Source organism: Lemur catta, chromosome 2 (assembly GCF_020740605.2).
Source record: "Lemur catta isolate mLemCat1 chromosome 2, mLemCat1.pri, whole genome shotgun sequence".
Taxonomy (NCBI): domain Eukaryota; kingdom Metazoa; phylum Chordata; class Mammalia; order Primates; family Lemuridae; genus Lemur; species Lemur catta.
In genome coordinates this window covers 102,919,167-102,943,730 of record NC_059129.1, presented here as the reverse complement: position 1 = coordinate 102,943,730, position 24,564 = coordinate 102,919,167, and the positions used below count along the sequence as shown (strand labels likewise).

The 24,564-nt window shown below is 35.8% G+C and overlaps 1 protein-coding gene across 4 annotated transcripts in view; it reads left to right on the top strand.

Annotated features, from left to right (window-relative positions):
* Positions 1–24,564, top strand: part of CDK19 (cyclin dependent kinase 19) — a 137,397-nt gene that overhangs the window by 86,782 nt on the left and 26,051 nt on the right. For all 4 annotated transcript variants that reach the window (XM_045544180.1, XM_045544179.1, XM_045544182.1 and 1 more), the window contains 3 exons: positions 1,777–1,887; positions 3,902–4,042; positions 24,286–24,343. In XM_045544180.1, the coding sequence (XP_045400136.1) occupies positions 1,777–1,887; positions 3,902–4,042; positions 24,286–24,343 (310 nt within the window). The remainder of the gene's footprint in view (positions 1–1,776; positions 1,888–3,901; positions 4,043–24,285; positions 24,344–24,564) is intronic.

Sequence of the window (24,564 nt, the reverse complement as noted above, 5' to 3'; positions counted from 1 at the left end):
CAACTTTCTCTGATTCCATCATTAATGAGGAGCATATTATGTCTAACACTTGCATCTGAAGTAAGAAGCAGAGCTGCTTTATATTTCCTAGACAGTACCAACTGAGATAGCAGCTGATAGCTGAGCACGGCCTAATCTCTCTCCCCACCAAAGGGAGTAGGATTGTTATGTCTTCCCTAGTCATTTCCCTTTCAGCCTCCCTTTCCCACCTAGACCCAACAGGAGATGGAGGGAGAACACCAAGGCAGGCTGGGAAAAGGGGAAGGTGGGACAGCCCAGCCTATCCTAACTCTTAACTTCATAGCTGTGTTCCAGGGCATATGGGTTAGAAGCAGAATCCAGGGAGTCATATCCTGCAATCGTGACCAATTTATAGCTGGAAGAACACTTTAAGGCAAAGTTTTCAAGGTGTAGATGAACAGAAAGAGCTGAGGTACCGAGCCAAAATGAGAGAATTGAGAACTAGGAAGTCTGTAACTGAAAATAGTAAAGAAATAGGCAACTGGAAAGTAGTCTATAAAAATTCCAGAGATGGAGTTCAGATGATTTTACATGATTCCAGGCACTCAAGCTACACTTTGCTCATTTAAAGTTATTAAAGTTATTAGAATGGGTAAGCAGTTTATTTTTCTCTGCCTCATTGATCTATTTATAGGTCTGTCTTCCCTACTACGTTGTGGGAGTTGAAGACAAGGACTTTAGCTGTAGTGGAAAAAGCATGGACTTTGGAATCAGGAAGATCTATTTAAGTCTAAAACCCTTCTCTTTCTAGCTGTTAGACACTGGTCAAGTCATTTTTATCACATTGAACTTTGGGTTCTCTGTGCATCATTGGATTGTTATAAGGATTAAATGGGAGAAAAACATTTTGTATATAATCATCTTGCACATACAGCGTGTTCAATAGATATGTTCTTCCCTTTTCCTTATTGTATCTTCCACAGAGCTTTACATTTAAAAGTTATTCAGAATACTTATCAACTTGAGTTATGTTTCTACCTAGTAAATGTGAACCCTGGTTAAGGACAGCCTAAGGCAGGCATATTTATAAGGCTTTTACCTTGAACAGTTAATGTCATTGTTGTTAAATATTTTATCAAGCAACTGTCTATTACGTGCCAAATGCTGAATATTCACTTGCTGATCTGGTCTTTCTTCCATGTTGTCAAAGTCCAGCTTAAGCTTATTCTTTGTGAGGCCTATTCCTTTTTTTTTTTCTATTTACAGGACCTCTTCTCAACTCCTATTTTTGTCAGTGGATATAAGAGTCATTTCCTTATACTCAATTCAAACAAAACCTCAATCATACAGTCTAGGCATAGATAAGTATAGAGAATGTTGAATATCTTTCTTTCTTTTGTCAAATATTTATTGAGCACCAATACTGTGCTGGGGTGGATATAACCAGTGTCAATATATGATTACTGCCTCCCAAGGAACTATTCCTCCAGTAAAAAAGATATGCATGTACCAAAGTATAATTAATTCTTTACTGATATGATTTGCTTTTGCTTACCATTTTACATTTTACCATTTAAATTGATCCTGTTTTAAAAATGTGCACATACACATAGAAAAAGGATTGGAAAGATGCACCAAGATGTTGGCAGAGCTTATCTCTGAGTATTGGTATTTGGAGTGATATTTTTTTCTTTGATTTTGCTTACCTGGATTTTCTAAATTTTTAAAAATTTCATTTTGAAATAGTTATAAGAAATTCATCATTTCCACCTCATGCTAACAGAATAGTGACCTCTCTCTTTCTCTTGCATTTAGCTTTTGCGAGAATTGAAGCACCCTAATGTGATCGCATTGCAGAAAGTGTTCCTTTCTCACAGTGACAGGAAGGTGTGGCTGCTGTTTGATTATGCAGAACATGACTTGTGGGTAAGTATAAATTCACTATATTTTTAGGATTATTTCATATAGGTATGGAGCACATATGCATATGGTACATATTGCTAATGTACAGAAAGAAAAGATTGCTCTGATAAACATAGTTCAAAATAAATATAATATATCCTATTTCAGGCTGTTAAAGATACTCAAAATAAATATAATAAATGTAAATGTTGATTTTAAAGAATTTGTGCAATAAACATTTTACTCAGAAAACAGTATTTGTAATATTCAAAAATTTCACTTCAGAAAATTTTAATGAGTGGGATATTATAATTTTATGCAAGTAATTAGTGGCAGTTTATTACTATGTGTAGTGAAAATTACTTTCTTTTGTTATACTCGTAGTAGTTCAAATTTAACTAGCTATGTACTTGTGAATAGTTTCTCTTTCCAAGTTATGGTCAACCTCCCGAAGCATTTTTCTATTTAAAACTAGCTCCACCAGATAGAAGTATATGTATGCCCATAATAATTAAAAAAAATTTAAAAAGAAGTATATATGTGACTTTGCAAATTTTAAAGATACTTTATCAATATATGATAAAAGCAAAAATTTTTAATTCTTTCAAAATTAGGAATCGGACATTTGAACATTTTATCTGAAGAACTGCTAAAAGTAAAAAAAATTCAAATTTGGCAGTAAGTTAAAATTATGGGTAATTAAATTTTGATTCAATATGGTGTGGTTTGTCATCTATATAAATTATATATCTGTTTAGGAATAACTTTAACAGACTCAGGTATTAAAGGAATTTTCAGAATTCTTTTATAGCAGATATTGACAAGAATCTCTAGTATGTTTTTCTCAGTATTTTTCATGGATGTTCATAAAAATTGTATTTTCTCTGTTTTTCTATATTCTCCTATATGACTACCAAGGTTTAATTGATAATGTATGTACTTCACTTTGAACATCAGTGGTATGATGAAAGACGTAGTGCATTAGACTAGTCAAATCCTGTAGAACTGTCCTGTACAATACGGTGCACACATTCATTGTACCTGTTTCTTTTCTTTTAATGTGGCTGTTAAAAAGTTGAAAGTTATGTATGTGGCCCCCATTATATTTCTAATGGAAATTGCTGCTATAGTATAAACTCTAATTTTCTATTATTTCTTAAAATCAAGTGAATGTTATTGAACAGTTGATAAAAAATAGGAAAGCTGCATAAATAGCTCAATGATTTTACATACCATTTGGTCATTTTAAAGTTAGTAGAACACTGATGACTTTACCAGTATTATTTAAATAGGGTTTTGAAGGCCCTTAGTGTCCATTAGGCATGTTTTGGATGGAGAGTGGGGTGGGGATGGAGGTGGCAGTGTGGGGGCTGGGGAGCAGGTAGCATTTCTTCCCTTTCATTACAATGTTTTTCTAATTCACAGTATAATATGTGGATGAAAAAATTTGAATATGATGATCCAGTTGTATATATTTCAGTGGGATTGAATTTCCCATTTTTCTTTCTTTCCTCCTTTTTAGTGATTACCTATTTAATATTAACTCCTAGGAATGTATCCTAATTCATTCTGTGCCAAAAGAAGGTGGAACTTTCCCAATAATTCAAGTATACACATAGTCAGTGATGTTACCCAAATGTACTTAGTGCTAACTTTTTATAGAATAGTAAAGATTTACAGTTTTCTTCTTCTTTTTTTAAATCTTTCATTCTGTCAGTAGAGAATATGACTAACGCTATTCTTAAGCAGCTGTTAGATATCAACCCTTTTTACCTTTTGGTCATATTTAATGAAAATCTTAATGGTTTCAGTAAATCTAGTCATTTTGACCCCATGTTAACATGATTACATTCACCCCCAACATAGATTCAGTTTTAGTTGACCTTATTATCCAAATTATTTTTCTTCCTGTCATTACTAGCCTTTAATAAGTAATTTTAAAATATAGAGCATTTGTTACAGCCTTGATTGTATTTTATCAGCATAGATATTAGCAAAGAATATATTATTATAGTATGTTTTGTTTTTTTATTTTTAGCATATTATTAAGTTTCACCGTGCATCAAAAGCAAATAAAAAACCCATGCAGTTGCCAAGATCTATGGTTAAATCATTACTTTACCAGATTCTTGATGGTATCCATTACCTCCATGCAAATTGGGTGCTTCACAGAGACTTGGTGAGTATGATTCTTTTAAATTCATCAATATGTTTTTTTCTCCTCTTTTAAAAAATATCTTTTCTTCTTGGTACAATTATAACAAAACATTAATTACAGAAAATTTTGAAAATACACATAATCAAAAGAAGGAAATAAAAACCAATCAAAAGAGTACCATTATTAACACTTGATGTATGTATGATTCCACTGTATTTATGCATGGCTATAAAATGTCAGTGTGATTTTTAAGCAAATGATTACTGCATAATATTAATGGAGTAATTGCATGTGAAAAAAGTACATTTCAATCCAGTTTGTTCTTCATCTTGTTGTTCATCATTAGTAAAAACATAATTAAAGACTAGGTTCTCATGGTTTTCCCTTAAGATCTAAACTGAAATGCTGACATGGCATCTGGTAAAAAGAATTTTGTTATCAGCATTAACAATAAATAAATGAATAAATAACTCTTAACAGGTGGGGTATACTTATTAGGCAAATTAGCCATAATTCAAATGTTTGACTTTAATTTTTTATTCAGTATACATGTAACAACCATTTATTAATATCAAATTAGGCCGGGCACGGTGGCTCACGCCTGTAATCCTAGCATTCTGGGAGGCTGAGGTGGGCAGATCGCTTGAGGTCAGGAGTTCGAGACCAGCCTGAGCAAGAGTGAGACCCCCGTCTCTACTAAAAATAGAAACAAATTATCTGGCCAACTAAAAATATATATAGAAAAAAATTAGCCGGGCATGGTGGCGCATGCCTGTAGTCCCAGCTACTCGGGAGGCTGAGGCAGTAGGATCGCTTAAGCCCAGGAGTTTGAGGTTGCTATGAGCTAGGCTGACGCCACGGCACTCACTCTAGCCCAGGCAACAGAACGAGACTCTGTCTCAAAAAAAAAAAAAAAAATCAAATTATATGCTAGATATTCATCTTCACATTGTTGTCAGTTTATGCTGATGAGTTTTTTGTTTGTTCTTAAGAAGATATGATTATGGAATAGCTGTAATCCTCATTTTATCCTCAGTTTATCATTGGAAGTTTTGTTTTGTGCTCTCTATCCCCAAAGTTATATCATGATCATTTTTGTCTTAGGCTTTTGAGAATTCTAGATATATGGTAGGGATACATCTAGGTCGATTCCATTTTATTAACTGAGGAGAGGTGTTTATTAAAGAAAAAATGAATGTGTAAAGAGACCTAGTTAGTGTCCCTCAGTACCTTGTCAGTCAGGCCTAGTGATACGACTTCATCACCTCTTGCTGTGACATTGTAATTAAATTAAAGCCAGATGATAGTGCCCACAAAAGATGCATTTACCATTTTAACAGAAATGGTAAATATAATTTTTATTTTAACAGAAATGATAAATTATAATTTTTAACTGAAAGGTTCTTCAAGACTTCCACCTAACCGCTTTACTATTAGCCATAAGTCAGCATGTTTTAAAATGATTGTTGAGTATATGAGGTTGTTCTTATCATGACATGACCTCCTTCATAAATGGGCTTTTAATCTGCTATGTACTTAATTTAACCTATGAGAGTTATATTTTTGAGGTTATAATCTTGTTTAAATCATTGATCAGAGTCTTTTATTGAGGGTTAATTAATTTGAGCTCTTCTCTCTTGTTTCACAAAATTGTATATTTTGTTCTAAACAGCATAGTTTAATACATTTTACTCATGATACTGTCACCTGACTATCCACTGGTACTAAAACTCAGTATGACCAGGACTCAGTTTTCTCCCATCCAAACTTGCTGCTGCTTTAGTGTCCTCTATTTTGGTTATGGCACTATACTCTTCCTCGCCTAGAAACTTCTTTTATCTCTGCAGACTCTTTTTTGCACTCTACATACAGAACTTGCCAAATTCTTTCAGTATTGTCTCTAAAATATCTCTTCCGTTCATATCTTTTCTTTTTTAATGTCTCTGATGCTAAAACTGAACCATTCATCTATTTTTATCTCTAGTGCCTCACTCCTAGTTCAGGCCTTTATTATATCTTTCTTGTGTTATGGTACTAGCCTCTTAATTTATCTCCTTGTCAACGATCTCTTTCTCCTCCAGTCCACTTTAGACCTTCTAACTAATTACTCAACTCCTGCTCAAAAACTTTGAAATATTATTTATTTTTTGACACAAGCTCTCCCTCTGTCACTGGGGCTAGAGTGAAGTTGTGTCATCATATTTATAGCTCACTGCAGCCTCCAATTCCTGGGCTCAAGCAATCCTCCTGCTTCAGCTGGGACTACAGGCATGTGCCACCAGGCCCAGCTAATTTTTCTATTTTTTGTAGAGATGGGGGTCTCCATTGCCCAGGCTGGTCTCTAACTGCTGGGCTGAAGCTATCCTCCCACCTTGGCATCCTAAAATGCTAGGATTACAGTCGTGAGCCATTGTGCCCGGCCAAGAACTTTGAAATAGTGCCTCACTGCTTACAGATGAAAGCTCTAGTTCCTTATTTGGCTTTCAGGGTCTTACCAGATGTAGCTCCAACTGTTTTTAAAATTCTTCTCTATTCCTGGTCATTTTTCACATATACTTTACTACTAAACTATTGGTTGTTCCTGTATCCTACTGAGATTTCCTGCCTCAATGGCCTTTATTTCCCCTGTCTTAGCTACGTATTCAAATACTTCTTGTCTTTCAGGGTCCAGCAGAAATGTTAAAACTTTCCCTCATGTCCATTTCTACCTGGAAATAACCTCTTCTTGTTATTGGTTCCTGTTGTGCTTCATTTTTACTTTTCTCATGGTGTTTGCCTATTAGTATTATAGTAATTTATATAGATGTCTTAGATCGTCTCCTGGCCTGTAAACTTCTTGAAAGAGCAGGGTCTACATCTGCTTCTTTTTGTACACCACTACCCCTGTACACAAGAGGTGTTGAGAAAATATTTCCTCCGTGAATGAATATTATCAGTGGGGATATTATTACATTTTTTGGATCAAGTATTTGAACACACTGTCCTCAATGAACATTTATTACTTTCTTGTATGTCTAAAGCGTGGAGGGATAGGGACAGTACAAACAGGACTGCATCAAAGACCTTATTCTCAAGGAGCTTCCAGTCTGAGAGAAGAAATGTGATATGCCCACAATTATACTGTAAGATAGATGAGAGAGAATGTGCTTATAGCTGCATGAGTGGTATAGACTAAATGGTATTCAAAGTCAGAAGAGGTTCTGAGTAGGGGTTAGAGGAAAGTATCAGAGAGCAGGTGGAAGGCCGGGCGCGGTGGCTCACGCCTGTAATCCTAGCACTCTGGGAGGCCGAGGCGGGTGGATCGCTCAAGGTCAGGAGTTTGAGACCAGCCTGAGCAAGAGTGAGACCCCGTCTCCACCAAAAATAGAAAGAAATGATTTGGACAGCTAAAAATCTATATAGAAAAAAATTAGCCGGGCATGGTGGCACATGCCTGTAGTCCCAGCTACTCGGGAGGCTGAGGCAGTAGGATTGTTTAAGCCCAGGAGTTTGAGGTTGCTGTGAGCTAGGCTGACGCCACGGCACTCACTCTAGCCCGGGCAACAAAGCGAGACTCTGTCTCAAAAAAAAAAAAAAAAAAAAAGAGAGCAGGTGGCATTTGAGCTGGACTTTGAAAGATGAATAGAATTTAAATAAGGGATTAGGGGATGAAGGTAACCTAAGGGAGTGTTGGATGTAAAAATTCTGAGGTTAGAAAGCACTTGGATTATCTCAAAAAAGGGCGTGGTATTCTGCCTGGCTGAAATATGGATACGCCGAATTGGGGTAGCATGAAGTAAGACTAGAAACATGGGTTGGAGCCTGATTGAGACAGGCCCTAAATATCAGGCTAGAGAGTTTCGGGGTCTTTTTGTTTGTTGAAGTACTGAAAGTTCGTGAGCAACAGAATGAAGTTTTTTCCCTCACTAAAGAAACCACCACTGATTATTATTACTTTGTCCATAGCATGAACACAATATTGAAAATGTGTTCTGAATGTGGTTCTGATCTAGGATAGCACTTGTTTATGTTTTACCCACACATTTACTGAATGCCTCCATTCCTCAAATAACTCTAATAAGATTTGAAATTTTGAAGCAACAGGAATCTAGGCTGTAACAGCCTCCCAATTCTTTTCACTGATCATGAGTCCTGTTATCTGTATATATTGTCATGGTTTTGCCAAAGTACTTTCAGGAGTAGAAGATTTAAACTGTATTTTTACTTTATAGATACAATCTGTAGTAGATACAGAAATATAAATTATACCATGTATGAATATGGGGATGATGGAGACATTTGAAAAATCATTTTTTTGTGAGCTTAGGAATAGAATTGCTGTTTTAGTCAATGATTAATTTTTTTTTAATGCTTCGTTTTCTATTGCTATAAGAAATCTGGCTTTACGCTATTTGTTAGTCACCACCATTTCAGAGTGCTCACCAAATTTTCATTTGATTAGAAACCTGGAAAATCCATACAATTAAAGGTGTTAGAGAGTAAATATAAATTTGCAGTGTAATAATATAACCCCTGAAAAAGTAAATAAAAGCCAGTGTTTTGGACATCACACATAGAAGCATTACATCATCAAAAAGATTGGTATTTTTCATTATGATTGATTTTTATCAAGAAGAGTATTTTAATTACCTCATTTGGATCCTAGAATTTAGTACAGAAACAGAGAATTTAAATAAAGTCACCAAAAAGATCATTTAAATTGAGGAATTGCTTTAAAAGGAAAGGAGAAAGAGAGCTAAATATATTCATCTTGGCTGAGAGACAGTGAAGTAGAGACATAAGTCTACAAATATTTGGAACTTGTAAACACCAAGAGAGAAAAGATGTATTTTAATTTCGCAGCAAGATATAACTAAGAGTAAGAAGATGAAATACAGGATGACTCATTTTTATGGGATTACTATTTTGGTCAACTGGAGGAATGCCAAGACATAGTTTATCTCTTATTCAAAATTATGAGCTTCTTAAGAGCAAGGTCCGTATCTCAGTAATTTTTGTGGTCCTCGCATTGGCATATTGTTTGTGTTCATAAGTTACTTGAATTCAGCAAAGCATCTGACAGTTTCACATTATTCTTTGGCAAATATAGAGAATTGCTGGCTAAATGATAACATTATTAAGTGGATTTATGGCTCCTTAGTTTTAGAATATTGCTATTGGATCACTGGCATAAATTGAACTATCAGTTAGACTATCTTTTTTCCATCTATTATATCCCAGTACCTAACACACTATAAGCACTAGGTCTTTACTGAATAAAGTATTTGAATGGAAGCTCCAAGACCTTGACCCTAGCTCTATCTTTTAAAAGATATTTGTGGAGGTTTCATTTCAAAACTATACCTTGGGTTTTGAATAATAATTATTTTCATATTAATGAGTGAATTTGTGGTCTTTTGAAGTCTATAGACACAAATTACTATATGATCTACAAACATGGTATGGTATATGGAAATTTTATGAGATCCAGTTGAGAGAGAAAATCATTTTTTTTCCTGAATCTTTTGGGTTTTGTTTTTGATTAGTATCTACTAAACATTTTTGGATTGTCAAAAAGTCATTTCTGTCACAGACCAACAGACTTGTTTATACTATTAGAGATCTACTAGAATAGTAATAATAACAAAAAACCCTTTCCAATACTTTGAGTCAGATATGATTTCAGTTGATTAAAGAAAATGATGCAACCTGTAGTCTTAGCTACTCAGGAGGCTGAGGCAAGAGGATTCCTTGAGCCCAGGAGTTTGAGTCTAGCCTAGGCAACGTAGCAAGATCTTGTCTCTAAAAAAAAATTTTTTTTTTAATTAAATGATATTTGGATCTTGTTGTTATCCTTTTTATTTAGTGGAAATATAATAAAATGCCAAAAGTCCCCTTCTTTCATATATAATTTTTCCATGTATAAAATTTGTACAAGTGATAGGGTTTGGAGTTCTAAAGAGCTAAAAAATATTATTATAAAAAATGTTATAATTATCCCTTCCCTTTTAGAAACATTCTTCAGTGATATATTTTCAGAATTCAGAATATGTTCCTTAATTTTCTCCTCCTCTCCTCTCCCCTCCTCTTCTCCCCACCCGCTATTTATTGAACCAAAAGTTTACTTAGTACAGAGGGTATGTTCAAGGGAGATCTAGAATTCATCACTTTGAACATACCTAGAGGTTTCCATCTTTTTAGACAGTCTGAGGCCTATGTTTAACACTAGCATTAGTACTTTCTTATTTATATATTTGTGTAAAGCAGAGGCAAAAATGCGAAGAAAAATTTAAGTAATGGCAAAAACATTGTTTTCCAAGGTGGGTAATTCTGCTGTGTTGTAACAGCTAGCTGAGAGGCACTGAAAAGACACCATGCAGAAGCATGAAAAAGATCTTTAGCAAAAGAGAGTATTTAAAGACATCACTGTTTGAAAGTCCAGTACAGTGTATATGAAAGTCAAAGACTGCCCTCTGTTTTTACTCAGCTGGAAGAAAAATGCTGTACTGTTAATCTTTCTGAAAGTTTGATTAAAATAAGTGCTCAGTGGTTACAGAAATCTCTGTGTGCAGCACAGTTTCTCTTCATATGTGGCCTGACAAGGAGATACAGCAAGTCTTTAATTTTATCTCGATTAAACAGGGCCTGATAAGGCAAATGTGTTATACTTCAAGGAAACCCTTAAAATCTTACTGGAACCCTCATGCCAACATTTTGCAGGCGTTTTAATATTGTTTTAGAGTTTTAGCGTTACTTGGTTCTTATGGAAGCTTTGAGAGCCTATACTTTAAAAAAAAATTATTTCTAAGATAGCTAATCTTGATCCTTAAGCCTCAGTTTATTTTTTAATATCTGTAAAATGGGGATAATAATAGGTAATTTACGTGGTTATTGACCCCCAGACTTACATCCTGAGTTCCTGAATTCCTCCTAATTTCCCTTCTGTACATTCTTTCTTGATCCCATCAGTAGCCCAAAGATGCCCTTTCTTTTAACCTCTTTCCTCCCCAGAATTCCTTTAGCCTGATATTCTTCCTAGCCCCTTCTGCTTTACAAAGTAGAGACCTAGTATAAATACATGAAACATGCCTCTTAGTGTTTTAAAAATAAAAAAAAGTAGACTATGTTTATTCCTGTTTATATTTAAATATTGCAAATATTTTTGTCAAATCTTCATATTTAAAAATATGAAAGTTTAAGCTTGATTAAGTGAGATCAAAATTAACAAGTTCTTCAAACGTTTATTCTTCTTTCTTGAATGAGATCTTAGTGAGTGGCTTTGGAGGTAACAATTCCATGCTAGTCAAATGACTTTCTATTTGCTATTTTTTTTTTGATTTATTAAGTTAACATTCTACTGAAAGGCAGTTATGGCAGGAGGTAGTACTTATTTTAATATGATGTAATCATTCTAATTTCTTTTAAAATGCAGAGCTAACAATTAAAAAGCAAAATATGGCTTGGATATCTTCTAATCTGTAATTTTAGGTGATTTAGACAATTATAAATCTTGTCATGCTGAAGAATCATCCTAGCATTCTTGCCGGTAACCTTTGGTTCCTAACTAGTTCCTTAGAGCTGGATCCTTGACAGTCTTGGCAGGTGTGCAGTCTGGAGGCCTTTGATGGTAGTGATGTCATTTATGAGCAGGACTCTTGTCCTTCTGCCACTACATAAGGCCTTGTGAAGATCAGATGAGATGTTTCTTACAGGGCTTGCTCTGGATACTGTGACACACACCTTACATACATAAGGAGGTAGTATTGAGGTGTTTTCTAAACATGGGCTTTTTCTTTTTTTTTCATGACAGTTTCTCCATCATATGTACCCATCACCCAGTAACTGGAGCTTTCAACAGAGTCCTGCACATTTGTCAGTTTTAGTATTATGCTCCACCATCTGTTCCATAGGCAGAGGATACACACTAAGAATCACACTGCCATGAAGGCAAGCTTTAAAGTGGACATGGTTTGACTCATAGTGACATATAAGGCCCCTTAATGGTTAGCTCAGGGACAGGGCTTGTTTGATGTCCCTGACTTTAACATAAAGTTTTAATAGCCTGTACTGACAAACACATGTGTTTAAAAGGCTGTTTCCCAAACTTAGAGGGCATAATCAAGATGTATTCTATAGACAGCAATGGCAGGAACTGGGTAGGAACCAAAGGTACCAGACAGGAGTCCCAGTACTTTGAGGTCTGTGATAAAAATTGAAGAATCCATTCAGGCATGCTAATTTTATTAAATTAATTTCGTTGAGGTAGAATTTATATACAATAAAATGTACACATTTTAATTACAAATTGATGGGTTTTGATAAATGTGTACTCACGTAATTACCACCATAGGCATTCTGTTAAACTAGCAACATAGATCCCTTATTGAGAATGCGAGGATCTTGTGTGCAAGAACTGATAATTCATTTTACCGGGAAATTACAGATGATGGTTATTTTGTAGGACCATATTCTCAACTAAGCACACATCTGGGTAGAAGTCTTCAAGAGGTGAGGGCCATAAATCAATTAAGTACTGTTCATTTTCCCAGTGTGCTTTTGCTCTCACAACTCTGGCCTGGAGTGCATCTCTGAGACAACTGGGTTCTTACCTGGATCTGCCACTGTGTGTAGAGTGAACTTGGTCAAGGTTCTGGGCCTTTCACCTCTGTGGTCCTCTGTTTTTTATCAGTAAAGCTAAGGTTTGATAATTTCCATCTCTGACACTCTTAATTTTTCATGCTAATAAGATTGACTTATTTGATTTGAATGTAGATGTTACACCTGTAAACAGAAAGCTACTCTCTACTAGTGTTGCTTCTCTGAGGAGAGACTGTACTTGTTAATGAACAGGATAGAATCCCAATGTCTTTGTAGCTTTATGCCTGCCATTGATGTCAATGTGGAATATATCTTGATTATACTCTCATAGTGACCTTGACGTTAGTTAGGTAAATAGCCTTCTAGATACATGTATTTGTCTTGCATTGAGCTTTTTATAATGGTTGCTTTTTACTGATTCTTGTTAGAGAAAAGAAAACCTTATCTCTGCTGTTCAGGCCTATAACCACTCTTAGAAGACAGACAAAGAAGTGCATTGTTAACTGTTGGCAGTGCTGGGTTGGCAGGCATTGTTTACTGTGAATACCAAAGTTTGATTAACATAAGTGTTGTATTACAGATACCACTAGACCAGTTTAAGGTAAAATGAAATTAATCACAGCATTAATATTTTAGGCTGCTTGTGATTTACAGATAGCCTGCACCTTGCTCTAAATACATAATTTTGAACTGGAAAGGCATTTTTGCTTAGAAATAACATTTTAAACAGTAGTTAGGTATCTGAAGTATGACATCAATGGAATTGTGGAAACTAATTGTCATTTTAAACTAGATTATTTATTTCTAACTGAATTTCTATGAAGGGAAGTACTGGTTTACAGACTCAGAATATTTGCATTACAAACATATTTTAACTTCCTAATAAGTACCAGACACTACGCTGGTCACTAGGAATACGGGGATTAATAAAATACAATCCCTTCCCTCAACAAGTGCATGGTGGGGAAGATTCTATTGATCTACAGATCATCATAAAACAACAAGGTTTACAAACACAATTATACATTCAAGGATCAGCTAAGCATAAGGTACTGAGAGCAAGGAAGGAGAAGACCTAACCAGTTGGGATGGGGGCTCTTTTGGAGGAGCCATATTGTAGGGGCCAAGGGAAACTTCCCCTTTACCCTCTGAAGGTTCGCTAAAACATCAACTCACAAAAGGCAGATTATTTGTAGAAAAGGCATACAAACTTAATGAGTATATGGGGAGAGTCACAGAGTGATTGCCCAACCCCAAGAGGGGGAAGTTTGGAAGCTTATATACCACCCTGGCAAAACAGGTTATGGGGAGGGTGAGGAGAAGAGGAATTGCCAGGGAGAATGAATGGATCGGAGATTAACTTGTAAATAGTTCTCTTTGACAGTCTGTTCAGGTGTGATTACATGCTTGGTTTTATGGGGAGGGGAAGAAAAAACAGTTGTTTTCCTTGGTGGGTCTGGATGTTAGGTAGATAAAGGAACTTTACCATTTTGGGGAGAGACTGTAGAGATGTGTCAGAGAGACCTTGAGGCTTCTTCAGTTCAGCATGTCAGGGAGCCATATTTTGGGGTATTGGTTTCTAAGCCTCAACAATACTGAGCTGAATCTAAAAGGATAAGTAGAAAGTCAAGTGAAAAGGAGTGGGTGGAGAGAGCATTTCAGGCAGAGGAGACAGCGTGAGTAGGGGCATAGGGTAAGAAACTTTGGTGTTAATGGGGCAAAGCAAGAAGTAGTAACAGAAGAAGCAGAAGAGAGCTAGGGGCCAGATTATGGTGGCTCTTAATTGTCCTATTTAGAAGTTTGAATTTTTCCTGTGGCCAGTTTCCTAAGCTGGGCAGGTTTTTGTTTAAGATAGACCAGTCAGACAGGCTTATGGAGAGTTGGATTGAGGATATGGGGATAGCAGCTTTATCAGGTTGTTGCAGTCAGGTGGTTGAGAAATGAGGAAGGCCTTGACTAGGGGAGAGGTGGTCAGCATAGACAGTAGGGGAGATAGTAGGTAAATAGGATGGAAGGTAGTCAAATCTGAGGATTTATTAGGTTTGAAGGATAACGGGGAAGGTGGAGTTCAGACTTCTGCTCTTGTTCACTGAGAAGGGAATAACCAGGCAAAGAGGCAGTTTGGATAGGGAAAAATAAAAATTCAATTTGGACAAGCTGAGTTTGAGATGATTGTGGAGATGGCCCGCCCACATACAGTTGGCATATCTCTAAGATGTATGGAAGCTTAGAGATCTAGAGGTATAGATTTGGGAGTCATTAGCATATAGGTGATTTCTGAAACCTTGAAATAAACTAAATTCAGAATTTTTTTTTGTTTTATTTTGTTTTGTTTTGTTTTTTGCTTATAAATGATCTTATTCAAGTTGAAAAATAAGAATTTTTAAAAACCTGGCTGGGTGTGGTGGGTCATGCCTGTAATCCCAGCAATTTAGGAGGCTGAGACAGGAAGATTGCTTGAGGCCAGGAGTTTAAGACTAGCCTGGGCAACATGGGCAATATAGAGACTACCCTGTCTCTAACAAAAAAGAGAAAAATTAGCTGGGCATGGTGGTGCACACATGTAGTCCCAATACTCAGGAGGCTGAGGCAGGAGGATCTCTTGAGCCCAGTAGTTTGAGGCTGCAGTGAGCTATGATTAAGTCACTCCATGCTAGCCCAGGCAACAGAGGAAGACCCTGTCTCAAAAAAGCAAAACAAATGAACAAACAAACAAAAACCCATACTCAGAAGTGAGCTTGTCATGTTTTGGGGTAAGTGCTTACTTTAGTTTCTTCCAACTTGTTTTCCAATTGGGAACTTGCCTATCAAAGGACACTAATACCTCATCCCATAGCTGGATGGATTATGAGTGCTAACCATTGGTAATTTAGTTTATTCATTTATTTGTTTACTCATTCAAAAACTATTTACTAATCATCTAGATTTCAGCAGATACATAAAGCAGTGGCAGAACTATCCTCCCTGTCTTCTAGGAGGTAGCAATTACAATGGTCAGATTTTCTATATTTTAAAATTCTTCATTATCTGATCAATGAGGTTGTTTTAAGGGGTAAACAGTTAGGGTAGACTAATGCTATTAGCAAATGACTATTTACTAAAAAAGAAAAAGGCATAGATTTTATTCTTAGGTAGTTCTCTATTAGTTATGACACAATCTTATTTGTTCAGCGTAAACAATGGAGAACAGTGTAAAGAAAGGAACATGAACTTGAGGATTTCCTCCTGGGAATGTACTTCTGTATCAGATATGAGGAGGGTTGTGTCACCACTATATTTAAATAAAAGTATAGTTGTAGCCATTACTATCAGGCCTGTACTGTTCATTGTTTCAGAAACTAGCCTAATTGATATTCTGATTGTCTTTGTTCCTATTATTCAGGATTATAGACAATTGTGTTTGTTTTTTTCCTCTAATCTTTATTGGTACTGATAAGAGCCATATTGTGAGCTTCATATTTTTATTTCAAATGTCCTGGGATGGGGAGTGCAGAGCAAATGTAGTAGAATGATTGTGTACCTTTAGGCTGTTCTATTTATGATGTGCCAATTAACTGACATAAATTTAACCCTGTGAAAAAATTGATTCTATAAAAGGAAAAAGCAAATCTGGAGTACATGTAAAACATCATGAATATAAATTCAAGAATTAACTAAATTCTGCTAAAATGTAGATAGTTCATGAATAGCTTCTGAGTAATCATATTATTTATCATGTGTTTCCCTTCCTTTTGCCTTTAAAATGCAATTTAACTAAAACAAAGCCTGTAGCATTGATTTGTCTGTCTGATTTTATTGCCAATAACTTAAACGTGAGGCATCCAACTCCTGCCATTTCTACTGTTTCTATGGTAACCAAAGTGTGCAAACCCAGCAGTATCACTTTCTTTCACAGCTGGCATTTTGTGTTCACAGTAAGAAGAGGAGTTTTAGTAAAGCATAGTCTGTGTTAATTGGGATGTAACTAGGTCAGAACAATTTTGGTATCCTTTCTCATCCTTTTAGGTTTGTGTGTGGTTGAAGTTGTGTATGTGAGAACTGCAGTTTCCTTTTTTTTAAGCACATACTTTCACTGAAATTAATCATCATTAAAGTTAGTCTTTTGAAAATAAAGCACATCTGTAAATACAATTCAGTATAGAATCTTGAGGATTGGATGGAGTTGCTCTGAAACCTGTAGACCCTTAAATATTTGCATTAAGAGAAATGAAATGATAGATATGAAACTGCTTTGGAAAGTTAAATGCATTTTAATGGTGATTATATTATTTATTTTGTTGTTATCGTCATTATTATGAAACATCAAGTGTCTTGTAAACTTTATATTTATTTACTTGTTTTGAAGGGAACAGGTCATCCCAGTTAAGGGATGCACATTTAAAAATGACCCTCGTCTGCGAGTCTAGGTTTTAACCTGCCTACAGGAGGCCTCCTCTGTCGATACTCCCCAAGCTCTGGGTTCCTTTTTCAGAATGTACAGAAGAGCTCATAACTCACTGTTCTCCTAAATAGTGTCACTGCCTCTGGCCTCATCTTAGACTCTGCATGGGCAGCACACACATAGAGCTTCCATAGCCTTCAGTATGTCATATCAAAGGTATTCTCTCCTAACTTCAGTACTAGTTAGATCTTCTTCTCTCTCATTCCATCGTATCCTCATGTCATTGTGGTGCTCATAGTCTCTGTTTCAACATAGCGTGACTGCAAGAGCTTCTAACAAGAGTTAGCTAAGTGATCTAAAACCAGCTTCCTGTGTTTCTCACACTCAGCAGCTCATAATCTATTTTTATTTCTTATATGAAGCAATTTTGCTTCCATATCTCATATTTTGTAGTGTTTTTTATCTTACTATCTTCATTTGGGAAGGGTTTAAAGGTCAAGCTTTAAGAATGGCAAATAATATGGCAAATGGCTTATTTGATAATTTTATACTTTTAAAAATTGTTATGTGCCTGAGATCCCATTCTCACTAAGGACTTCAAAAGTGTACTCTAAATCTGCCTTTACCTTCTTTCTAACTGCCCCAAGCACTGTGACCTTGCCCTTGCCCTTCTGCCAACCTTGTGGCAGCCCTCACCAACTCTCAGAGCATAGCCTAGACAATGCTCAAGAAATGCTGATACTAAAATGACTTGGCCAAAAATGGAACCATTTGCAACAGCAAGCAAGCCCTTCCTTGGGTTTTTTCTCGTTAGAATTGCCACAGCTGTATTTCTCTGTCCTTCCTGGCCCCCAGTTTTATCCCTAGCCTTGTCTTCAGTTTATTAGGTACACTTTTGCCTCAGGCCTTGCAACTTTCTTTTTCCTCTGCCTGCACCACTCTTCCCTTAGATCACAGCTTGCTCATTACTGCACTTCCTTGAGGTCTTATCCCAAATGCTACCTTCTCAAGGAGGTTTTCTCTGAAAAATCTAAAATAATGCTTAAATAATGTTGAAGATACCTCCCCAACCCACTTGGAACAATTCCTATTCACATTCCTTGCTTTATTTTTTGTCTTTATAATCTTCTTAATATATGATACTTACAAAAGAATATTTGGAACATTTATGTAATTTACAAAGCATAGAAATACAGTGAACTGTCAAGAACCTGCCACTTAACCCAGTAATGGGAAGATTGCCAATAAAGTGCTTCTGTTTATGTTTTTCCCCCATCCTATCCTGTTGCTCCTCCCTAGGGGTAACAGATATCCCAGATTTTGAATCTGTTATTCTCTTCTGTTTAAAATAGGCTTATCACATTTGTATGTATGCCTAAACAGTATGCTCTTTAGCTCTGCTTGGTTTTAAGCTCTGTGAAAATGGCATCCTGTTGTATGTAGTCTTCTAAAACTTGCTTTCTTAGTCAACATGATGCTTCTAAGATTTGAACATGTTTTTACATTTACTTGTAATTCAGTGATTTTTCACTGCTGTTTTGAAATTCATTGTGTGACTCTACCACAATTTCTTTTTAAATTACAATCTGGTATATATAAAAGTGGAATTACTGAGCCAAAGGGTATACAGTTGTTCACTTTTGCAAGGTGATGCCAAATTGTTTTTCAAAGAAGTTGTACCAATTTATTCTACCACCAGCAATGTGTCAGAATTCCCACTGACCCACTTCCTATTCAACAGTTCTTCATTTTTAACCCTTCTAGTAGGTATAAAATGGTATCTCACTGTGATCTTAATTTGCATTTCCCTCATTATTGATGAGGTTGAACGTCTTTTCATATGCTTATTGGTTAAACGTGTTTCTGCTTTAGTTAAAATGCCTGTTTAGACATTTTGCCCATTTTTCTACTTAGTTGTTTTTTATACTGACTTGTAGGAGTTCTTTATTCTGGATACCAAATCTTGTTGCTTGTATGTGTTGCAAATCCTTCTGCCAGTTTGTGCTTTGTCTTTTTATTTTCTTTATCTTTTGATGATTGGAAGTTTTTTTAATACAGCCAAACTTATTAGTCTTTTATGATTAGTGTTTTTTTTTTGTCTTTTAGTCTTGTTAAGGAAATTCTTCCTACCTCAGAATCAAAAGATATTCTACATTTTTTTCCCAAACATTTTAAAGTTTTGCTTTTTACATGTAAGTCTTTAATCTACCTGAAGTTGATGTGTGTATGGTATGAGGTGAGGATTGATTTTATGTGTATTTTCCATGTTTGGATAACCTGTCATGCCAACACCATTTAATGAATAGTTCCTCCTTTCTATACTGGTCTCAAGTTCCTTGTACCTCAGGATCGTGGGTCCATCTAGGTTCTTTGCTCTATCCCATTGACCAGTTTGTCTGTCCCTGCACCAGTATCATACTGTCTTAATGACTATAGCTTTGAAATGAGTCTTGACATCTTGTTTTGAGCCAGATTCCTCTTCTTACCCTTCTACCCCAAATATATTCTTCTTCATGAGTATATTGGCCATTCTTAGCTCTTTCTTCTTCCACATACATTTTTTATTTAAAACAACACAAATTCATTCTCCTACAGTTCTGGAAGTCAGAAATCTAAAATCAAGGTGTTGGCAGGGCAGCATTCCTTCTGGAGGCTCTAGGGGAGAATGTGTTTCCTTGTCTTTTCTACCTTCTAGAAGCTGCCTGCATTTCTTGGCTTGCAGTCCCACATACATTTTATTTTATTTTATTTTTATTTCACCCTACATGAACTTTGGCTACCCACATACATTTTAGAATCAGCTTTTCAAATTTTACACAAAGAAAACCCTGGTGGGATTTTGACTGAAATTACTCTACATTGAGGATACACATAAGTATGGAGAGAATTTGCTGTATTTTGAGTCTTCTTACCTGTAAACATGGGATCTTAATTTATTTAGGACTTTTTACATGTCATTCAAGATAAAGTTTCATGGTGTTCTGCAAACAAATCTTCAAATCTTACACATTCCTTTTTTTTCCTTTTTTTAAATTTAAGAGACAAGGTCTTGCTCTGTTGCCAAGGCTGGAGTTGCAGTGGCATGATCATAGCTCACTGCAGCCTCCAACTCCTGGGCTTAAGCCATTCTCCCATCTCAGCTTCCTGAGTAGCTATGTCTACAAGTGTGTGCCACCATACCTGGCTAATTTTTAAATTTTTTTGTAGAGACAGGGTCTCACTAAATTGCCCAGGCTGGTCTTGAACTCCTGGGCTCAAGCGATCCTACTGCCCTGGCCTCCCAAAGTGCTGGAAGTACAGGTGTGAAATACTATGCCTAGCCAGAGTTAACATTTTATCAACTGCTCTTTTGAGCATTTCTCAAGATGCTTGTGTCATTTTCTTCTTTAATCTGTTGAGGTGGTGATGAGCTTTTATAGATTTTCTTATGTTAAGCCATCCTGGCATTCCTGTTCTTGGATTTGGTTTACTAATATTTTGTTTCATATTTTTGCATCTATACTCATGAGTGAGGTTGGCCTGAAATTTTTCTGTTTCATGCTTTGTCTGATTTTCCTATCAAGATAATACTGGCCTTCTAGAATATGTTTGGAGCATTTCCTCTTTTTCCATTCTTTGAAAGTATTTGAGTAATATTGAAACAATCTGTTCATTGAAAACTTAGAAAACTTCCCCCCTGTATCATATGAGGTTGGTATTTTCTCAGGAAATTTTTAACTACAGTTTCAATTTATTTAGCACTTCTTGGTTTCTTCAGGTTTTCTAATTCATTGTGAATCAATTTGTTCATTACATTTTCTTGATTTTGTTTATTTTGTATTCATTATAAAATTAATAGATACAAAGTTCTTCATAGGATTCTTTTATCCTTCTATCATCTCCTGGATCCATAGTTATGTTCCTTGTTGTCATTTGTGATGCACTTTATTTGCACCTTCTCTATTCTCGCTCCAGTTGTCTCACAGGCTTCATAAATCCTCTCTGGTTCGTAGATTTCTGCCCTTATCTTTACCTTTTTACTTCTACTTTCTTTTGGTTTATTCTCTCCAACTTCCCTCTCTTTTCTAAAACTTCTTAACTTGGGCATATAATTAATTCATTATTTTTCAGCCTTTCTCCCCTACTAACATAAATATTTGAGGCTATAAAGTTCCTGAAGTGCATTATTGGCATCTGCTGTCAGGCCCATGCTGCCTTTCTTTAACTTTCCAGCCAGAAGGACACGTTATTTGGAGTGGAGGTAAAAGTTGTAGATATCCCTAACGTCTTGTAAGATATGAGACCAGCATGCTTTAAGGAATGTTTCCTTTCTTTTTTTCTTTTCTTTTCATTTTTAGTAATGGGGTTGAACTCCTGGGTTCAAGGGATCCTCCCATCTTAGCTTCCCAAATAGCTGGGACTACAGGCGCACACCCACTGCGCCTGGCTTGTTTCTTATGGAGCATGTAGTTGTTCTGGAAAGGTAGAGTCCCTCTGAACACCTAATTGTGGCAATCTTTTATATTTTCCTTGTTTTGTTTTGTTTTGTTTTTCCACAGTATTTATCAATATATGATGTGCAGTATACTTGTTTATTGCCTTTCTCTTCTCACCAGAATGTAAGCTCTATGAGGGCAAGGATTTTTGCCATTTTTGTTTTCTGCTGCATCTTTAGTGTCTAAACCACTGCCTGTTACTTAGGATGTGATCTGATCAATCAGTATTTGTTGAATGAATGAGGGAGGAGAGGATGGTGTAAAAAAATGAAAAGCAATGTCAAATCTTGAACTTTGGCCTTGAAATGCTTTTATACGTTCCTCTGTGACCCTTGTCAGAGTTAGGGTGTCCTTACATTTCCCTTGACTATTGTAGCCCATTTACAGCTGGTCTCTCTGCCTCTCTACTTTGTGGTGCATTTATTCTTTCTACTCCGTCCTTCACATCACTGCCAGACTTGCTTCCTAAATATAGATCTGATTATCTCACTGTTCCGTCTTGGCTTTGCCTGTAGCATAAATTCCAGTTTCTTTAATGTGGCATTTTATTCCCGACATAGTTTTCTAGTCTTATTTCTACACTGGACATTTTATGCTCTAGTCACATCAAAACACAGGCTCCCAGTATACCATGTCTATGTCCTTATGTGACCATCCCCTTAACCTGTAGGGGTCTCTGAGCCTGAAAAGTCATTCTTTTTTTTTTTTTTTATGCTTATCAAAATCTTAGTCATCCTTACTTAAAGTCACCCAAAGTCACCTTCCTAAAGACTATCCTGATGTACAGTGGAAAAAATCATTCATTCGCAGCAATTTTTCTTTTTCTTTTGATACTTTTCATAATCTGCCTCTTGTTCTAAAAAGCTATCTCTATCTTTCCCTACCAGATTTAAGCTCCTTAAAGTCAAGGTCTTCATGTTTTATTTCTCTTTGTTCCTTGAAGGTCTGAAGTACAACATTTTATACATAATGGGTCTTTGATAAATATAATAGTTGCCAGATTTGTATTTTGAAGGTCCAGATTCTGTCTGATGCTATTTTTCTCTTTCTGCTGTGGTGAACCAATCCAGTCTTATGTTTTCAGTTATCACACTCCAGTGACAATAACTTCAAACCCAAATCTTCCTGTTTCCATTCCCCGGGCTAGTATACCTTAGGCATTTCACATTGCTCAAACTCAGTATGTCATCTCCTTCTCTTGGTTATTTCCCATCCCAAACCAGTACCTCTCATAATTTTTCTATTTCCATAAAAAGGCACCTGCATTCTTTTAGTCACACAAACTCAAAACCTTGGCAAAATCTTTACTACCCCCTTTTTCTTAATCTTTTGACTTGAACCAGTCGAAAGTCCTGTTAATTTTCTCCTCTGAAATGCTTCTCAGCTCCATACCTCCCTCTTTGTTTCTGCTGACAAGACACTGGACAAAACTCTGATCACCTGACACCCAGTTCCATTAGCTCCCACTCTCCTGTATTCTCACTGCCTGTAACATGAGGGTCAGATTACTTGACCTGGCATTTAAGACTATCCAGATCTAGGGTTCATCCTACCGCCCTCAACATGAGCCCTCTCATTTCTGTCCAGTGAGACTTATTATGTGTCCTGTGCATCCCTGTTTACAGCCTTTGCCATCTCCTGTGGCATCCTTGCCTTCCCTGTACTCTGCCATGTTGGTTCTTTTTCAGGATCTGGCTAGTGGACACTGTTCCCACCCCCGGCCCCATGAACATTTCCCTTAACAGTGAAATCTCTAGTTAATCACTTCCTCCTTTGAGGTATTTTTTTAGTGCTTATTGTTTTCATTGAAATGTTCAAAGAAAATCAAATTGGAAGGAATCTGAAAAGTAATCCAGTTTAACCTCTAACCCGAGACCTCAATTCTCTCTACCTCATACATAGCATTATCTTCTAATATTATATGATGCTTCTTAATTTTCTTTTTACTTACATAGTGAGCATCTGGAGTTTAGGAACGTGGTTTTTACTGTGCTTTTGTTTTTTCTCTTAAAGCTTAGCATGGTTCTTTGTTCCTAGAAGACACTAAAATATATTCATTGATTGAATAAATGAGTCCAATAAGATAAAAACAACATATTTTCTCTCTGAAGAGTCTACACCGGAGACTGACTTGTCTCCCTCACCCAACAAAAACCTATCTCCACAGTTTCTGTTTCCAAATGTGTGCAGATGAGGATGACTTAAAAAATGTTAGGGATACATTTGCAGCCTACTGTTTTCTTTATATAGCTCTGTATTAGCCTTGGTTTTTATTTCCCTACATCTTGAAATTATATTTGGAATATCTTGCTTTTGCATGTACTATAGCTGATACATGAATTGTAATGGAGTCTGTTGAATGTTAATCATGTTTTCCTATGGTAATTTAGAAAATATTTAACAAGGAATATTGCATTTGATTTACTTAAATAAAGGCAGTTATGTTGTGGTTTGAGATTTTATAGAAAAATTTTTAACCACATAAGCTCTTTGTTGGCAGTAAGCAGACAGTTTATAATTTGTGCAGATTTAAAAATTATTAGTTTTATTCTACAGGGTGAGTAGAAATGATAGCTTTAATTGCTTTGTAGTTATTTGTATGATATAATTTTGAAAATAAGGTATGTTTCCATGGCAAGGATGTTTCTATAAAGTTAGTGCTAACTTCAGGTATGTCAAATGCTTTAACTGCTATGCAGAGGGTACTTAATATTTGATTATAGTTTTGATAAAAATACAGAAATGATATTTTCATATAAGAACTTTTCTCCATTTTAGAGCATGTCAAAAGAATAAACATAGTAATTTGAATGCTCTATTTTTATTTCTAGAAACCAGCAAATATCCTAGTAATGGGAGAAGGTCCTGAAAGGGGGAGAGTCAAAATAGGTAGGTAATATTCCTAAAATAATTTATTAAGAAACTGAAGTGACTGCAAAGATGCTTTCCCTTTTTAATACCCTTATTTAAATAGTTAATTTTAAAATTACTTCCTCATAATATTTTTAGAAAAGATGCTGGAAAATGTAGATAGATAGTCTATCAAACCCCTGGTTTTTTCCCCAAAATAAGATTCTATAATTCTAGGTTGAGGCATCACTGGAAATTAA